A 16,057-nucleotide genomic window follows, 5' to 3' on the forward strand; every position below is an offset into this window, starting at 1 on the left:
TTCTAGCAGAGCAAATGTGGTGCGCAGGTTCACACATTCAATTCACACGGAAACAGACGGCCTCTCATTTCTTATCTTCTATTCTCACACGTAAGGCTATGGCAATGGTTCTCATAACATACTCATCAGCTGCATGATAGTAAGCAGTAAGTTCAAGATATTAATTTCCCACAAAGTTTTCCCACTAGTTTCAGAAAATAAGTTAATTTCCCACAATTAGCAATGGACTCACTTTGAGGGAAAGATTTCTCAGTAAACTCATTCATGGGCTAGCTTCCCATGGATGTAGTCTCTTATGCTTGCAGCATGTTGGAGACACCCGCTTTAGCTACGACAAGACGACAAAAGAGAATACCCCAAGAGTCTGTGAGAGCAGGGGTGAAAGAAGACTCCCTGGCTGACAGCATGGTAATGACCGGACTGGAAACGACTATGAGTAATCAAAGCACAGCGCAAGAGAGCACCACAACGCGTGTCACAGTTAGTACAGCAGCAACAGGCCACAAACTGCAGATATGTCCCTGTGGCTGGAGGAAAATTACATCTTACCGTGGGTTGAGGATTCACCAGGGAAAGAAAAGGTGCTTGAATGAAGGGGGACAGAGGCCTCGCATTGACTACCTTCTTCAAAGGGAATCAAATCAGTCGAGTGAAGCACAGCAACTGGATGCAAACCATAGCTTGCAGTGCATCAGCACCACTGTCAGTGAAGATTTCAATTCAAGCAAAGACAATACAATGGTGGAGCAAACATCACAGGTGGAACCCACCCACTCTCCGCAACCTGTAATTGAAAGGAGACCTCTTTGGCATAGACTGCAGGTTAAGTGGCCTGGTGCTGCGGAAGAAAAGGTGTGGCAAATGGTGAATACTGACCTGACCAACACCCTTGAGCAACTCAGAGGGTCATTGGAAAAGAAGTTGGAGAGAATGGGAGATATCATCTACCAGTATGGGGCAGAGCGTTTCGGCATTCAGGAGGTGAAAGGCGCAAAAGGGGCTCCAACTCCACCGGTACCGGTTTCCAGGAGACAGCGGGAGATCAAGCTCCTTGTTCAGGAGAGGAGACAACTGAGGAGACGCTGGAAAAAGGCCTCAGGAGTAGAAAAGGAGGGCATAAACGCTCTTCAAGCTGACATTAAGATCCGTCTGTCATCCCTCCGTAGAGCAGAGAATTTACGGAAACACAGAAGGAAGAAGGAACAAACAAGAACACGGTTCTACAAAGATCCCTTCAAGTTCCTGAAGGCCCTTTTTACCAAGGAGGAAAGTGGAGCTCTGAAGACTACTAAAGAGGACCTGGAGCAGCACCTCAAAACAACTCACTCTGGCCAAAAAAACCCGGAACACCTCATCATCCCATCGGACATCCCACCAATAGACCCACCAGAACATCAAATTGAGGCTGGCCCGCCGACCTGGAAGGAGGTGGAAAACACAGTCCGCCGGGAAAGAACAGCTTCAGCCCCTGGGCCAAATGGTGTCCCATACAAGGTGTACAAGAACACACCAGATGTCCTAAGGTTTCTCTGGAGGCTCATGAGAGTAGCATGGAAGAAGAAGACCATACCCAAAACGTGTCGGAGAGCAGCTGGGGTCCTGATCCCAAAGGAGAAGGATGCAGTGAACATCAGCCAATTCCGCCCAATCTCCCTCCTGAACGTGGAAGGAAAGGTCTTCTTCAGTATCATTGCGCAGAGAATGACAGAGTACTTGAAAAGGAATCAATACATTGATACATCTGTACAGAAGGCAGGGATATCAGGTTTTTCTGGATGTCTCGAGCACTCCAGTATGATCTGGCTTCAGATCCAAAGTGCAAAGCAGGTAAAAAGGGACCTCCATGTAGTCTTTTTGGATCTTGCCAATGCCTTTGGCTCAGTGCCTCATGGTCTCCTGTGGTCTGCCTTCAGCTTCATGGCAATGGAGGTCATTATTCGAGCTTCAAAATGGGTAGTAGGTGGACAGCGAACTGGAGCTTGTTTGCGCCTTCCACCTCTCAGAGCATACATGGACGACATTACAACTCTGACCACCACCGTCCCATGCACCAGAAGACTGCTCAGAAAGCTGGAGGAGAACATCAGTTGGGCCGGTATGAAGATCAAGCCATCCAAGTCACGCAGCATCTCAGTGGTGAAGGGAGTGCTTACTGACCTCAGATTTTTCATTGGAGATGATCCTATCCCCACGATAGCTGAGCAGCCTGTAAAAAGCCTTGGAAGGTGCTATGACGCAAGCCTGAAGGACAAAGACCAGGTAAACCAGCTGTGCAAAGACATCACCAAAGGCCTACAAAATGATGATGTTGATAAAATCCATCTGCCTGGCCGGTTGAAGACCTGGTGCCTACAATTTGGGTTGCTACCCCGGATGTTGTGGCCCCTTGCAGTGTATGAGGTCCCCATCTCAACAGTGGAGAAGCTGGAAAGAGGAGTCACTGCATATATCAAAAAGTGGCTTGGGGTTCCACGCTGCCTTACCACCATTGGCCTCTATGGAGATGGGGTCCTCAAGCTGCCCCTCACCAGTCTCACGGAGGAATTTAAGTGTGCGAAAACACGACTCCAAATGCTGCTGAACGAGTCCAAAGACTTAGTGGTGAGGGAGATAGCACCAATCTTGGCAACCGGGCGCAAATGGACACCAGCAACAGCAGGGGAGGAGGCAATATCAGCTCTCAGACATGCTGACATTGTGGGACATGTTCAGCAAGGAAGGGGAGGGCTTGGACTTACACCTAGCCATCTAACTTGGGCTAAGGCCTCCACTCCACAGCGGAGGAAGATGGTGGTGGAGGAAGTACGCCGTCAGGAGGAGGCTATGAGGTGGGCCAAGGCAGTGTCCCTTGGCAAGCAGGGGTGGTGGACACGATGGGAAGGTGTGGAGAGGAGGAACTTCAGCTGGAAGGACGTATGGGCAATGGAGGCAAGCCGCCTCAGCTTTTTGGTCAGAGCTACATACGATGTCCTTCCGACACCAACCAATCTCCAGCAGTGGATTGGTGAAGACCCGGAGTGTGCCCTGTGCGCCATGCCAGCTTCCCTCAGGCACATTCTCACAGGGTGCAAAACCAGCCTCGGCCAAGGGCGGTACACTTGGCGTCACAACCAAGTATTAAAGGCCCTTGCATCCTCCCTGGAGGGCAAGCGCATTACCAACAATTCCCAACCACCGCCAGTTTCCAACCCCCCATGGGAGACTGCGTTTGTCCGGGAGGGGGCTAAGGTAATCAGGGGCAGCTCCACACCATCGGAGAGAGGCCAGCTGTGCTTAGCTCGCGACTGGAAACTGCTGGCGGATCTTGGACGGAAGCTTGTTTTCCCTCCAGAGATTGCCATCACCAGCTTACGACCTGATTTAGTGCTCTGGTCCCCCTCCCTAAAGAAGGTTTACATCTTTGAACTCACCGTGCCTTGGGAAGAGGCAGTGGATGAGGCAAATGAGCGGAAACACCTGCGATATGCCGATCTAGCTGCTCAAGCTCAACATCGTGGCTGGAACAAAGAAGTATGCCCAGTGGAGGTCGGGTGCAGAGGTTTCGTGGCAACGTCAACTGCCAAACTACTGAAGGACATGGGAATCAGGGGCCAGAGCCAGCGTTCAGCCATCAAAGCTGCATCAGAAGCAGCGGAAAAAAGCAGCCAATGGCTCTGGCTGAAAAGGAAGGATCCCTGCTGGGCTCCAAAAGGCCAAGCCTAAAAGGAAGCGTCTTCCTATTAATTGGGCATGGGATGCAAGCTCAGGTTTGATCACCCTGGAGCTGGCCGCCTTCGGTGAGGGTGTATAGTTTTAAATGGCCAAAACACTCCATGATCTGAAGGAATACTACTGAAGGTGCATCCCAAATTTCAAACAGTTGTTGTTTTTAGTGTTCACCAATGAACTTTGCATGTGCTTGCACAAAGGATGTTAACACCTCGTCCCGTGTTTTGGAATCTAAGCCATCAAAACGCCGACTTCAGTGTTTTGTCACGTGAATATTTAACACTCGGAATGGTGTGTGTGTGTGTGTGTGTGTGTGTGTTCGGAGGGCCGGTGCTCACGTCCCCCTACGACAACTTTGAGGGACACACCTCCCTCTTCGCACATAACACATGTGTTATGTGCGAAGAGGGAGAGGAGGAGAGGAGGTGTGTAGCAGACTCTTCTGCAGAAGAGTCTGCTACATTATTATCTAATATTATTATAAGTAAATAAGTACATTTCCCACACCTTTAAACAATAAAAGTCATGAGTGTGAGAGCAGGGAAGGGCAGCTCTGCGCTGCTGCTACTCATCTCATTGAGCCTTGCAGTAATTCTAAAGTGATCCGCTCACAGAGGAGTGAAGTAACTGAGCTCTCTTTCACAATCTTTGGCATGTCACATCAACAAAGGCTCGGAGTAAAACATTTTTTATCAATGTTACATGAAATAGACCAGTGTGAAACACGGCTTTTTAATGGCTTGTGCAAAACAAAGCTTCCTATTGGCCCTTGTAAAACGTGGCTTCCTATTGGCTTGTGAAAAACAAGGTTTCTTATTGGTCAGTGCAAATTGAAGTTACCTATTGGCTCATGTAAATTAAAACATCCTATTGGCTCGCATAAAATAAGGCTTCCTATTGTAAAACCTGGCTTCCTATTGGCTTGTGAAAACGTGGCTTCATATTGGCTCAAGCTAAACATGGCTTCATATTGGCTCATGCAAAAAATGGCTTCCTATTGGCATGTGACTCTGTGATGAAGATTCAGTTTGTCTGTAACATCTTCTCTCTTGGTTTGGTTTTCTCCTCCACCAGGACCCAGAGGCTCTGGCCCAGCTGATGAAGAACATGCCACTGACCAATGATGGCAAGTTCCTGCTGCTGGAGACGGAGACTGGCGACGCCACCAACGGGGGAGGAGAGGAAGAGCTGTCTGAGTCGGAGGCCTAGTCGCACTACAGTCCCCGGCAACACAACCCCAAGCCGAGTGGTGTCCGCCCAGAAGACGTCCCCTGGACGGAGGTGTTGCCCTAAACTCAGTTACTGGACCATGTTAGAGTTGACTTTACTTCCATTTACCCCGTTGTTGCTAGATTTTGTTGCTGTTGAGGAAGAGTGGAGTGGGGCTTGGGGGTGTTGTTTTTCAGCAGGCCTGGACCAATGAGAGCATCGTGGCTGATTGACCATCCAATCAGTCGCTTCTTGCACTTCCAGGGTTAATGTTTGTTTTATAGTTTTTAACAGCTGCACTAACTGAGGCATTTGAAGGATCTTTTAAGACTTTTAGGGTCAGTTTTGTACCGGCGACTCTTCTTGCGTTTGTGTTTAAGCACAACACATGAACCGGCACCCAGTATCGGGCCAGACATTTCACATCTTACAGTGAAAAGTGACGTCAGTGACGCTATCCTTAGTCCTGTAACTAAATGGATACACTACATATACCATAAACACTGTCAAAACGAAAACATAAATGGAATTATAAGACATTAATCGATACATCAATCAAAGTGTATTTATATAGCAAGGTGCTTGACAAAAATTAAAAGTAAAATGAAAAAAAGATTAAAAACAAAAAACAAACAAAAACAACAACATTCAACTGAAGTGCTACAGTCAATTAAAACCCAACCTCCTCCTCCCAAACGTACACAAGTCCCCCCGCTCCCCCGCATCACCACCACTACCACTACTGCAGAAACAGTTTAGTTTTAGATGTTTTTATTGCTTGTTTCTTCAATTTATTAACCTTTTAACAATGAAACATTTAATTTTTTAACCGATACCCCTTACCTCCTCCAAATCACAAAATTTAGTTATGTCCAATATGCACAATTCAGTATATCATACAATAGGTTTCTGCTTACCTTTTTTTTTCTCTTCGGGCCCATGTAATTGGAAGTAGGTTCAGGTTGCTGGTGAGGTCCTCGTTATGTAAATGTATACATATATGTTGGATAGTTTTGGGTTTACATTGTTGTTTGTTCTTTCCTGTCTGCTATGTTGTCCTCTTGGGCACTAGATGGCGCAGTAGATCCTGTGTTCCCTTTTTTGGCTTGTTTTCAGGTGCGGAAAGGTGATTGGCTGGTGCCAATATTTTAGGAGGAGGACCTCAACACCTCGCTCTCTTTGTTCTTCTCCCAGCTCCCAACCAGAGGCCATATGCAGCAGCAGCAGCATTCTTTGTTCGGCCACCAACTCTGTCTTGTTATCGCCTTCAGTCAGTAATAATAATAATAATAAAAAAATAATAATAATAAATGCTTCTGCCTTGAGCTTTAATTGACTGAGTTTTTGGTGCCCCTTAAAATAATCTTCCTGATATCCTCTCCTATTTCTTATATTCTCAAACTGCTGTTGATCAACATTTGCAGCTGCTGCCATTGCTAGTTAACTACAAGTCCTTTTCTCTGCAGAGTGATATAATCTTTAGTTATTTCTAACAAGCAGTGAAATGCAGGGTGAACTAACCAACACATCTATTTATCAGAATGACTCTGAACATAAAAATGCGGAAAGAATTGTGAGGAGACTCTTCTGCAAGACTCTATTGAGTAAACAACAGACATTTGTAGATGGCATACCTTTTGGAAATACCTTTTGCTGTTTCTTCGACTTCTACTAATTCTGTCATTTCAGGACAATTGAGCCACAGCTCTTCAACAAGATTTTCATGTGCTTCCTGTGTATCGAATGTTTCAAAAAGTGCCAGAAGACCTCAGTATCCGCAAGGGCTAATATGATAAAAGCAGGTTTGATAAATAAGATGACCAAAGACCGTTAAGACACTGAAAAATTAATTAAATCACCTTAAATTTATCTTGAATTGCTTGGGGCACCAATTAAGTGATTCTAAAACCGGTGTAATGTCATCCCGCCCTCTGGTCCTTGTCAGCACACAAGCAGCTGAGTTCTGGACCAACTGCAAATAAGAGATTATTGGGAATCCCAGAGAGCAGGGTGTGACACTAGTCTAATCCACAGGAGATAAAAGCATGCATCAGCATATTTCTTGAGATGATAAAAAGCCATTTATGTCATGGTTTTAATATGCTGATTAAAAATAATCTCAGTGTCAAACATGACACTCAGGTTCTGAGCAGATTGTGTTGGTTTAAAATTGTGAAGTTTTGGCAAAAGTTTCTCTCTCTATCCTTCAGGGCCAATAACCAAAACCTCAGTTTTGTCCTGGTTGAGCTGTAGGAAGTTTTCTGCCATCCATGACTTGATACCTAAAAATACATTTTAAAAGGGTGACAATAATACCGTCCCAGAGTGGAAGCATGTAAAGATTAAAAAGCACTGGTCATAAAATTGACCCTTGGGGCACACCACACTTAATTTTGTGTTTTCCAGCGTAAAGTAAGGCAAGGCAGCTTTATTTATACAGCACATTTCATGCACAAGGCAACTCAATGTGCTTTACATGATTACAAGTTCAACATTTTAAAAGTTTCTTCTTCTTCTTCTACCGCTTCATCCGGGGTCGGGTCGCGGGGGCAGCAGCCTTAGCAGAGATGCCCAGACCTCCCTGGCCCCAGTCACCTCCTCCAGCTCATCCGGTGGGACCCCAAGGCGTTCCCAGGCCAGCCGGGAGACATAGTCCCTCCAGCGTGTCCTGGGTCTTCCCCGAGGCCTCCTCCCGGTGGGACATGCCCGGAACACCTGCCCAGGGAGGCGTCCAGGAGGCATCCGGAACAGATGCCCGAGCCACCTCAGCTGGCCCCTCTCAATGCGGAGGAGCAGCGGCTCTACTCCGAGCTCCTCCCGGGTGGCCGAGCTTCTCACCCTATCCCTCAGGGTACGCCCAGCCACCCTGCGGAGGAAACTCATTTCGGCCGCTTGTATTCGCGATCTTGTTCTTTCGGTCACTACCCAAAGCTCGTGACCATAGGTGAGGGTGGGAACGTAGATCGACCGGTAAATCGAGAGCTTCGCCTTTCGGCTTAGCTCCTTCTTCACTACGACGGACCGGTACAGCGACCGCATCACTGCAGCCGCTGCACCGATCCGCCTGTCGATCTCACGCTCCATCCTCCCCTCACTCGTGAACAATTCCCCGAGATACTTGAACTCCTCCACCTGAGGCAGGATCCCCCCACTGACCCGGAGAGGACAAACCAGGGTTTGTCCTAAAAGCGTTTTAAAAAAAACAAAGAACACAATTTTCAAAGAAAAACTGCAGAGAAAAAACGGCAACTTAAAATGCATGAATAGAACAGTAATAAAGGAGAAAATAAATAAAAAGATGGTAACAAAATATAATAACATGAACAAAAGCACTCAATCATAAGCATCAGAGAAAAGAAGAGTCTTTAACCTGGATTTAAAAACATTCACACTTTGGGCTGACTTCACTTCTGTGAAGCTTATTCCATTTGTGTGCACTGTGCAGCATAACAGCTAAATGCTGCTTCACCATGTTTAGACCTGGAACATAGGAATAAAACCAGCACCATAGCACCGTACAAACCACAATGTTGTTTGTACTTTTTTTTTTTTTTTTTTTTTTTTTTCAAAATCTTCATTAAAAATGTCAAGATGCATGCAGGCCTGTACTTGTCAAAAATGGTTGGGTCTGAATTGCTCTTCTTCAGAATGGCCGTCACCACTGCTGTCTTAAAGGCAGCAGGAAAGACACCCATCTGGAGTGAGCAATTTACTATATTTAAAATCTGTTCCTCAAAGAATCCAATCAAATGTCCTTAAAAGTGATGTGGAAATGGGATCTAAAAGGCAGGTTGTTGGGTTTACTTGGGATAAAACTCGACCAAGTCTCCTCACATCAACCAGGGCAAAACTCTGCAGTGTTTCCTCGGATAGAAGCGATAGAAACGGTGTGTTAAAAGATACATTCCAAAACGCTAAAAGACTGGACCTGATTCTGTCTGTATGTTTGAACTAAATAATGTTTTATTTCCCTTTTTTAAGTATTGTTTTGAACATGTTTTTCAATGTGTGTAGTTTATTCTTTCCCTACTGATAGAGCCAACATGTCCTCTACATTTCTCTGATTCTATTCATATTATTTTCCATTAAATTATTTTGTCATCATTGTTGAATCATAGTTTCAAAGCATTTTCCAACAGAATGAAACAGCAGCAGAGTATTACATACCAGATTCAAACTGTTAAATTGTATTTGCTGTTAAGAGAAGTCTAGATAGAACAGAGTTTCTTTAGCATGAAGTGAAGCCCAGAGCAAATATTAGAAGGAAGTGGTTGCATATCTATTCCTTCCTCCCATCATAGATCTTGGGTGGTGTGCAAAACAGGCTTTACTGGAACATGTCTGCAACACTCTATTTTGCAAACGTCAGGTTTTTGCATCTGACACATTTAAGTTTTGAAATAATTGTGCTGCTTCCTCAACCTCAGCAGATTCTTGCAGTGCAGGACAACTGGGCCACAGCTCTTTGACTAGTGCTTCACATACTTTGGGTTCATCAAATGTTTTACCAATAAAAGGATATCCTTTGCTGCAGAACTTGAGACTGTTACACAGATCGTTGTCATCAAATGTTAGCAACTGAAAGAGAGAGAGCAGACTTCAAAGTCTTTTTAAAGGATGGAACCTCCCATTAAAATGCAACTTTTACTTTGGCTCAGAGTTATCTTTTTAGAAATGAACTGATTTCTGACGGTTATCACAGGATATATGTTGTTTGTAAGAAGCAGTAAAAGGAGAGTCACCTGATCACCAACATGCAGGGCTACGCTGACATTATCCCACACATAATATTTAGTTCGACAGGTCTCTATAAATTGTTCACCGGACCTCTCCACCAAGGTCCAACTGAAAAACAGCAGCAGTTGTCAGTATTTGTAATCAAGGTGTCAGTGACTCATCAGAGATGAATTGACTCACTAGTGGGCATTACACATGGCCTGAGCCCTCCAGATGATGCGACCATCTTTGTAGGCACAAACAGGGTTTGGTGTGTCTGTCAGCAGGTCATAGTCTAAGAACAGCTCCTCATCACATGGTCGGTGGACCAGCACCACATACATCACTTCCTGCTTGTATAGGTAGGTCCTGAATGCCCGCATTATGGGCTCTTCACCATCACAGAACTAAAGAGGATAAAACTAAGGTTAGAATATAATCTTCACTTCACACAAATTTCCATTCCTGATGAATGTTCTGTTCCACAGCAGCACTGTACCTGTTTGCTGTACGCCTGCAGCACTTTCTCCACTGGGAAGGTGAAGCGGTACGGCCCCAGTCTGGAAGACTCCATGAAGGCTGGAGAGGTGGCAAACTTCTTCAAGTCGTCTGCTCTCACCTGAACCCGTTTTTTTGTCAGATTAGTCATCATCCGACTTGTCGCCGCTGCAGTTATCTCATTCTGTCCAACGGCCAAACTCCACCACACCAGTGAGGCATTGAACGGGTTCCTGAATCCTTTGTCCTTCCAGATGCCTCGGAGTCCATCGCTGTCTGTGTCATGTTTTAGAAGAGAGACACAAAACTTTGGTTGGGGGTATCGTGGGATGTCTCCTTTAAAAAGGTAGCCGTTTTCCAAGTCTCTAGCCTTTGTCTTCAAGTCACTGAGTTTTCGGTGCCCCAAAAAAATAGTTTCCGGACGTTTTCTCCTATTTAGTTTTTTCTTAAACTGCAGTTGGTCAACATTTGCAGCTTTTGCCATTGCTAGTTAACTACAAGTCCTTTTCTCTGCAGAGTGAAATAATCTCTAGTTATTTCTAGTCTCAACAAGCAGTGAAGTGCAGGGTGAACTAACCAGCACATCTATTTATCAGAATGACCCTGAACATAAAAATGCGGAAAGAATTGTGAGGAGTGGCTGTGAGAGGATCCTCCTCTCTCCACCTCCTCTGCCTCCCTCTTTCTCTTCAAAGCTGGGCATGTACAAAAGTGATGCTGTTGTTGAACATGAGAAAGCTTAAGAAAGATGGGACTAATTTTATGTTCTTTTTATGAACAGTTCACCAATATTTTCTCATAATACTGGTCTGTCCTGCAGGTTGCTTCACTGGCGTTTTGGCATCCGAGTAGTCTTTCTTCGCACTCAAGTCATTCAATCTGGGCTCACTGACGCTGTCTATGGTTGCTGCCGGGCGAACTGAACCATTTTGCGCTTTCCAGAGCCCCCCCCATCCCGCTAGAATGTCCAAGATGCTTGGAGGACTGTTCATTCTCTCAGTTGATGTTATCAATAAATTTGAAATAATTTATGACACCAATTAATTGACGGGCCCAATTCATTTAAAACAAAAACCTCACACACACAAACCCCCCCCCCCACACACACACACACACACACACACACACACACTACCTCGCCCATGCATAGGGAGAGCTGTTGGTTGTCACAAACACAAAACTCAAAAATAAATGGAATACCACTACTGCAGACACAGTCAGTTTAGAACTATAAAAGTGCCAGAAGACCTCAGTATCCGCAAGGGCTAATATGATAAAAGCAGGTTTGATAAATAAGATGGCCAAAGACCGTTAAGACACTGAAAAATTAATTAAATCACCTTAAAATTATCTTGAATATCTTGGGGCACCAATTAAGTGATTCTAAAACCGGTGTAATGTCATCCCGCCCTCTGGTCCTTGTCAGCACACAAGCAGCTGAGTTCTGGACCAACTGCAAATAAGAGATAGTCTTATTGGGAAGCCCAGAGAGCAGGGTGTGACACTAGTCTAATCCACAGGAGATAAAAGCATGCATCAGAATATTTCTTGAGACGATAAAAAGCCATTTATGTCATGGTTTTAATATGCTGATTAAAAATAATCTCAGTGTCAAACATGACACTCAGGTTCTGAGCAGATTGTGTTGGTTTAAAATTGTGTTTTGGTTAAAGTTTCTCTCTCTATCCTTCAGGGCCAATAACTAAAACCTCAGTTTTTGTTCCTGGATGAGCTGTAAGAAGTTATCTGCAATCCATGACTTGATATCTAAAAATACATTTTAAAAGGGTGACAATAATACTGTCCCAGAGTGGAAGCATGTGAAGATTAAAAAGCACTGGTCATAAAATTGACCCTTGGGGCACACCACACTTAATTTTGTGTTTTCCAGGGTAAGGCAAAAGGCAAGGCAGCTTTATTTATATAGCACATTTCATGCACAAGGCAACTCAATGTGCTTTACATGATTAAAAGGTCAACATTTTAAAAGCATTTAAAAAAAACAAAGAACACACTCTTCAAATAAAAACTGCAGAGAAAAAACGGCAACTTAAAATGCATGAATAGAACAGTAATAAAGGAGAAAATAAATAAAAAGATGGTAACAAAATATAATAACATGAACAAAAGCACTCAATCATAAGCATCAGAGAAAAGAAGAGTCTTTAACCTGGATTTAAAAACATTCACACTTTGGGCTGACTTCACTTCTGTGAAGCTTATTCCATTTGTGTGCACTGTGCAGCATAACAGCTAAATGCTGCTTCACCATGTTTAGACCTGGAACATAGGAATAAAACCAGCACCATAGCACCGTACAAACCACAATGTTGTTTGTACTTTTTTTTTTTTTTTTTTTTTTTTTTCAAAATCTTCATTAAAAATGTCAAGATGCATGCAGGCCTGTACTTGTCAAAAATGGTTGGGTCTGAATTGCTCTTCTTCAGAATGGGCGTCACCACTGCTGTCTTAAAGGCAGCAGGAAAGACACCCATCTGGAGTGAGCAATTTACTATCTTTAAAATCTGTTCCTCAAAGAATCCAATCAAATGTCCTTAAAAGTGATGTGGGAATGGGATCTAAAAGGCAGGTTGTTGGGTTTACTTGGGATAAAACTCGACCAAGTCTCCTCACATCAACCAGGGCAAAACTCTGCAGTGTTTCCTCGGATAGAAGCGATAGAAGTGGTGTGTTAAAAGATACATTCCAAAACGCTAAAAGACTGGACCTGATTCTGTCTGTATGTTTGAACTAAATAATGTTTTATTTCCCTTTTTTAAGTATTGTTTTGAACATGTTTTTCAATGTGTGTAGTTTATTCTTTCCCTACTGATAGAGCCAACATGTCCTCTACATTTCTCTGATTCTATTCATATTATTTTCCATTAAATTATTTTGTCATCATTGTTGAATCATAGTTTCAAAGCATTTTCCAACAGAATGAAACAGCAGCAGAGTATTACATACCAGATTCAAACTGTTAAATTGTATTTGCTGTTAAGATAAGTCTAGATATAACAGAGTTTCTTTAGCATGAAGTGAAGCCCAGAGCAAATATTAGAAGGAAGTGGTTGCATATCTATTCCTCCCTCCCATCATAGATCTTGGGTGGTGTGCAAAACAGGCTCTACTAGAACATGTCTGCAACACCCTATTTGGCAAACATTAGGCATTTGCAGCTCCCACATTTAAGTTTTCTAATGATTGTGCTGCTTCCTCAACCTCAGCAGATTCTTGCAGTGCAGGACAACTGGGCCACAGCTCTTTGACTAGTGCTTCACATGCTTTGGGTTCATCAAATGTTTTACCAATAAAAGGATATCCTTTGCTGCAGAACTTGAGACTGTTACACAGATCGTTGTCATCAAATGTTAGCAACTGAAAGAGAGAGAGCAGATGTGTAGAAAATCCGAATATTATTTAAAGGATGGAACCTCCCATTAAAATGCAACTTGGCTCAGAGTTATCTTTTTAGAAATGGACTGATTTCTGTTTGTTATCAGGATAATATGTTGTTTGTAAGAAGCAGTGAAAGGAGAGTCACCTGATCACCAACATGCAGGGCTATGCTGACATTATCCCACACATACAACTCAGCTGGACGTGCTCGAACAGCCTCCATCAGTTGATCACCAGAATTCTTCAAGGTCCATCTGAAAAACAGCAGCAGTTGTCAGTATTTGTAATCAAGTTGCCAGTGACTCATCAGAGATGAATCGACTCACTTGTGCCTGTCACACATGGCCTGAGCCCTCCAGATGATGCGACCATCTTTGTAGGCACAAACAGGGTTTGGTGTGTCTGTCAGCTGGTCATGGTCTAAGAAGAGCTCCTTATCACATGGTCGGTGGACCAGCACCACATACATCACTTCCTGCTTGTATAGGTAGGTCCTGTATGCCCCCATTATGGGCTCTTCACCATCACAGAACTAAAGAGGACAAAACTAAGGTTAGATTATAATTTTCACTTCACACAAATTTCCATTCCTGATGAATGTTCTGTTCCACAGCAGCACTGTACCTGTTTGCTGTACGCCTGCAGCACTTTCTCCAGTGGGAAGGTGAAGCGGTACGCCCCCAGTCTGGAAGACTCCAGGAAGGCTGGAGAGGTGGCAAACTTCTTCAAGTCGTCTGCTCTCACCTGAACCAGTTCATCTGTCAGATTGGTCATCATTGGACTTGTCGCCGCTGCAGTTATCTCATTCTGTCCAACGGCCAAACTCCACCACACCAGTGGGGAGTTGGATGGGCTTTTGAAGCCTTTGTCCTTGCAGATGCCTCGGAGTCCATCCCTGTCTGTGTCATGTTTTAGAAGAGAGACACAAAACTCTGGTTGGGGGTATCGTGGGATGTTTTCGTTAAAAAGGTATTTGTTGTCTAATCCTCTAGCCTTTGTCTTCAAGTCACTGAGTTTTTGGTGCCCCTCAAAAATAATTTCTTGATGTCCTCTCCTATTTATTTTCCTCTGCTGTTGGTCAACATTTGCAGCTGCTGCCATTGCTAGTTCACTACAAGTCCTTTTCTCTGCAGAGTGATGTAATCTCTAGTTATTTCTAGTCTCAACGAGCAGTGAAGTGCAGGGTGAACTAACCAGCACATCTATTTATCATAATGACCCTGAACATAAAAATGCGGAAAGAATTGTGAGGAGTGGCTGTGAGAGGATCCTCCTCTCTCCACCTCCTCTCCCTCCCTCTTTCTCTTCAAAGCTGGGCATGTACAAAAGTGATGCTGTTGTTGAACATGAGAAAGCTTAAGAAAGATGGGACTCATTTTATGTTCTTTTTATGAACAGTTCATTAATACTTTCTAATAATACTGGTCTGTCAATGAACTGCCAGAACCTAAAAGTCATAAATGTTCATGCTTTTACTTCATTTAATTGCTCTACATTTCAGGAAATGTGCTCTTAAAGGTGCAGTACTGAACCGTCAGTAGAGCAGACAGTCAGGGCCAGCTAGGCCTTCTCTGCTAGCCTAAACATGCTTTAAAAAGTACTTTTTTTTCCCGTAGACATGATAATAAAGTTATTCTCCATAGTCTGTTCTTTTCACATCCTTTGATATCAACCTGGGTGCATTACTTCCATTGTTGTATATTACAGTAGAGATTTTATCCTATCATGTTTCACCTGGCTTGTGTTGTCAGGTGCTATGAAATCTGAGGCGAGAATCAACTTTGCAGGCTCCTGTGCTCTTTAAGTGAACGGAACACAGTGAGTTGCGATAGCCAATCAGATCTTAAATATGCAAAGCTAAGGTCAGCTAGTTGGCCTTTTGCTGATCTTCACTCATATATGTCCTTTGATTGGATAAACCCTGAGAACCTCTAAAACTCAACCCAGAGATCCAGTTGCCACCACAACGAACCGACGACGGCTGAAGGACAATGTAGTGGGGGAAGGTTGATTGATTAATTTAATCGACCAAATTCACGAAGGAGTGGAAACGGACATCAAAAAGAAATTAATAATTTTGATATTTATAATATTTAATATGATTTGATCGGGGCACCACCTGCTTTTTGGTTGTTGACGTCAGCAGGAAACGCCAGAATCAGTCTCAATACCGTCTCCTTAACGGGGAGTTCTTGACGATACGCAGGGATTTGAACCACACTTTAATAAGTCAGTTAAACAATGACATCAGACTTAATGTGCATTTATTTGTGTAACAATAGATGGTTCACACAGAACAGCATGACATGAATGTGATCATGAAGACACAATCAGCAACAAACCGCGTGTGTGTGTGTGTGTGTGTGAGAGAGAGAGAGAGAGAGAGAGAGTGGGCGAGAGAGAGAGAGAGAGAGAGAGAGAGAGAGAGAGAGAGAGAGAAAGTAAAGAAAACCTAAACTTAAGCTAAATGTAACAAAATAAAAGAAGAAATATAAACGAGTTTCGTTTGTCTACTACTTGTTGTGGC

At 43.8% G+C, this 16,057-nt stretch overlaps 1 protein-coding gene across 2 annotated transcripts in view; it reads right to left on the reverse strand.

Moving 5' to 3' along the window:
• The window catches only part of LOC142896435 (uncharacterized), a 393,522-nt gene extending 378,859 nt beyond the window's left edge, over positions 1–14,663 (reverse strand). Inside the window, exons 1-4 of one of the 2 annotated variants that reach the window (XR_012928350.1) lie at positions 14,155–14,646; positions 9,835–10,040; positions 9,660–9,762; positions 8,912–9,495 (exon numbers count right to left, since the gene is read on the reverse strand). Coding sequence is in view for 1 of the 2 variants with exons in the window: in XM_076038101.1 (XP_075894216.1) it covers positions 13,297–13,509; positions 13,676–13,784; positions 13,857–14,062; positions 14,155–14,631 (1,005 nt within the window). In the remaining variant the exon portion in view is untranslated. Of the gene's footprint in view, positions 1–8,911; positions 9,496–9,659; positions 9,763–9,834; positions 10,041–12,643; positions 13,510–13,675; positions 13,785–13,856; positions 14,063–14,154 lie in introns of those variants that run through there. The other variant, XM_076038101.1, reaches the window with a different exon arrangement.
• Positions 14,664–16,057: the final 1,394 nt, after the last annotated feature.

This window comes from Nelusetta ayraudi, unplaced genomic scaffold (genome assembly GCF_046127955.1).
Source record: "Nelusetta ayraudi isolate G7.1 ecotype Tasmania unplaced genomic scaffold, CSIRO-AGI_Nayr_v1 ptg000053l, whole genome shotgun sequence".
NCBI classification, from domain to species: Eukaryota; Metazoa; Chordata; class Actinopteri; order Tetraodontiformes; family Monacanthidae; genus Nelusetta; species Nelusetta ayraudi.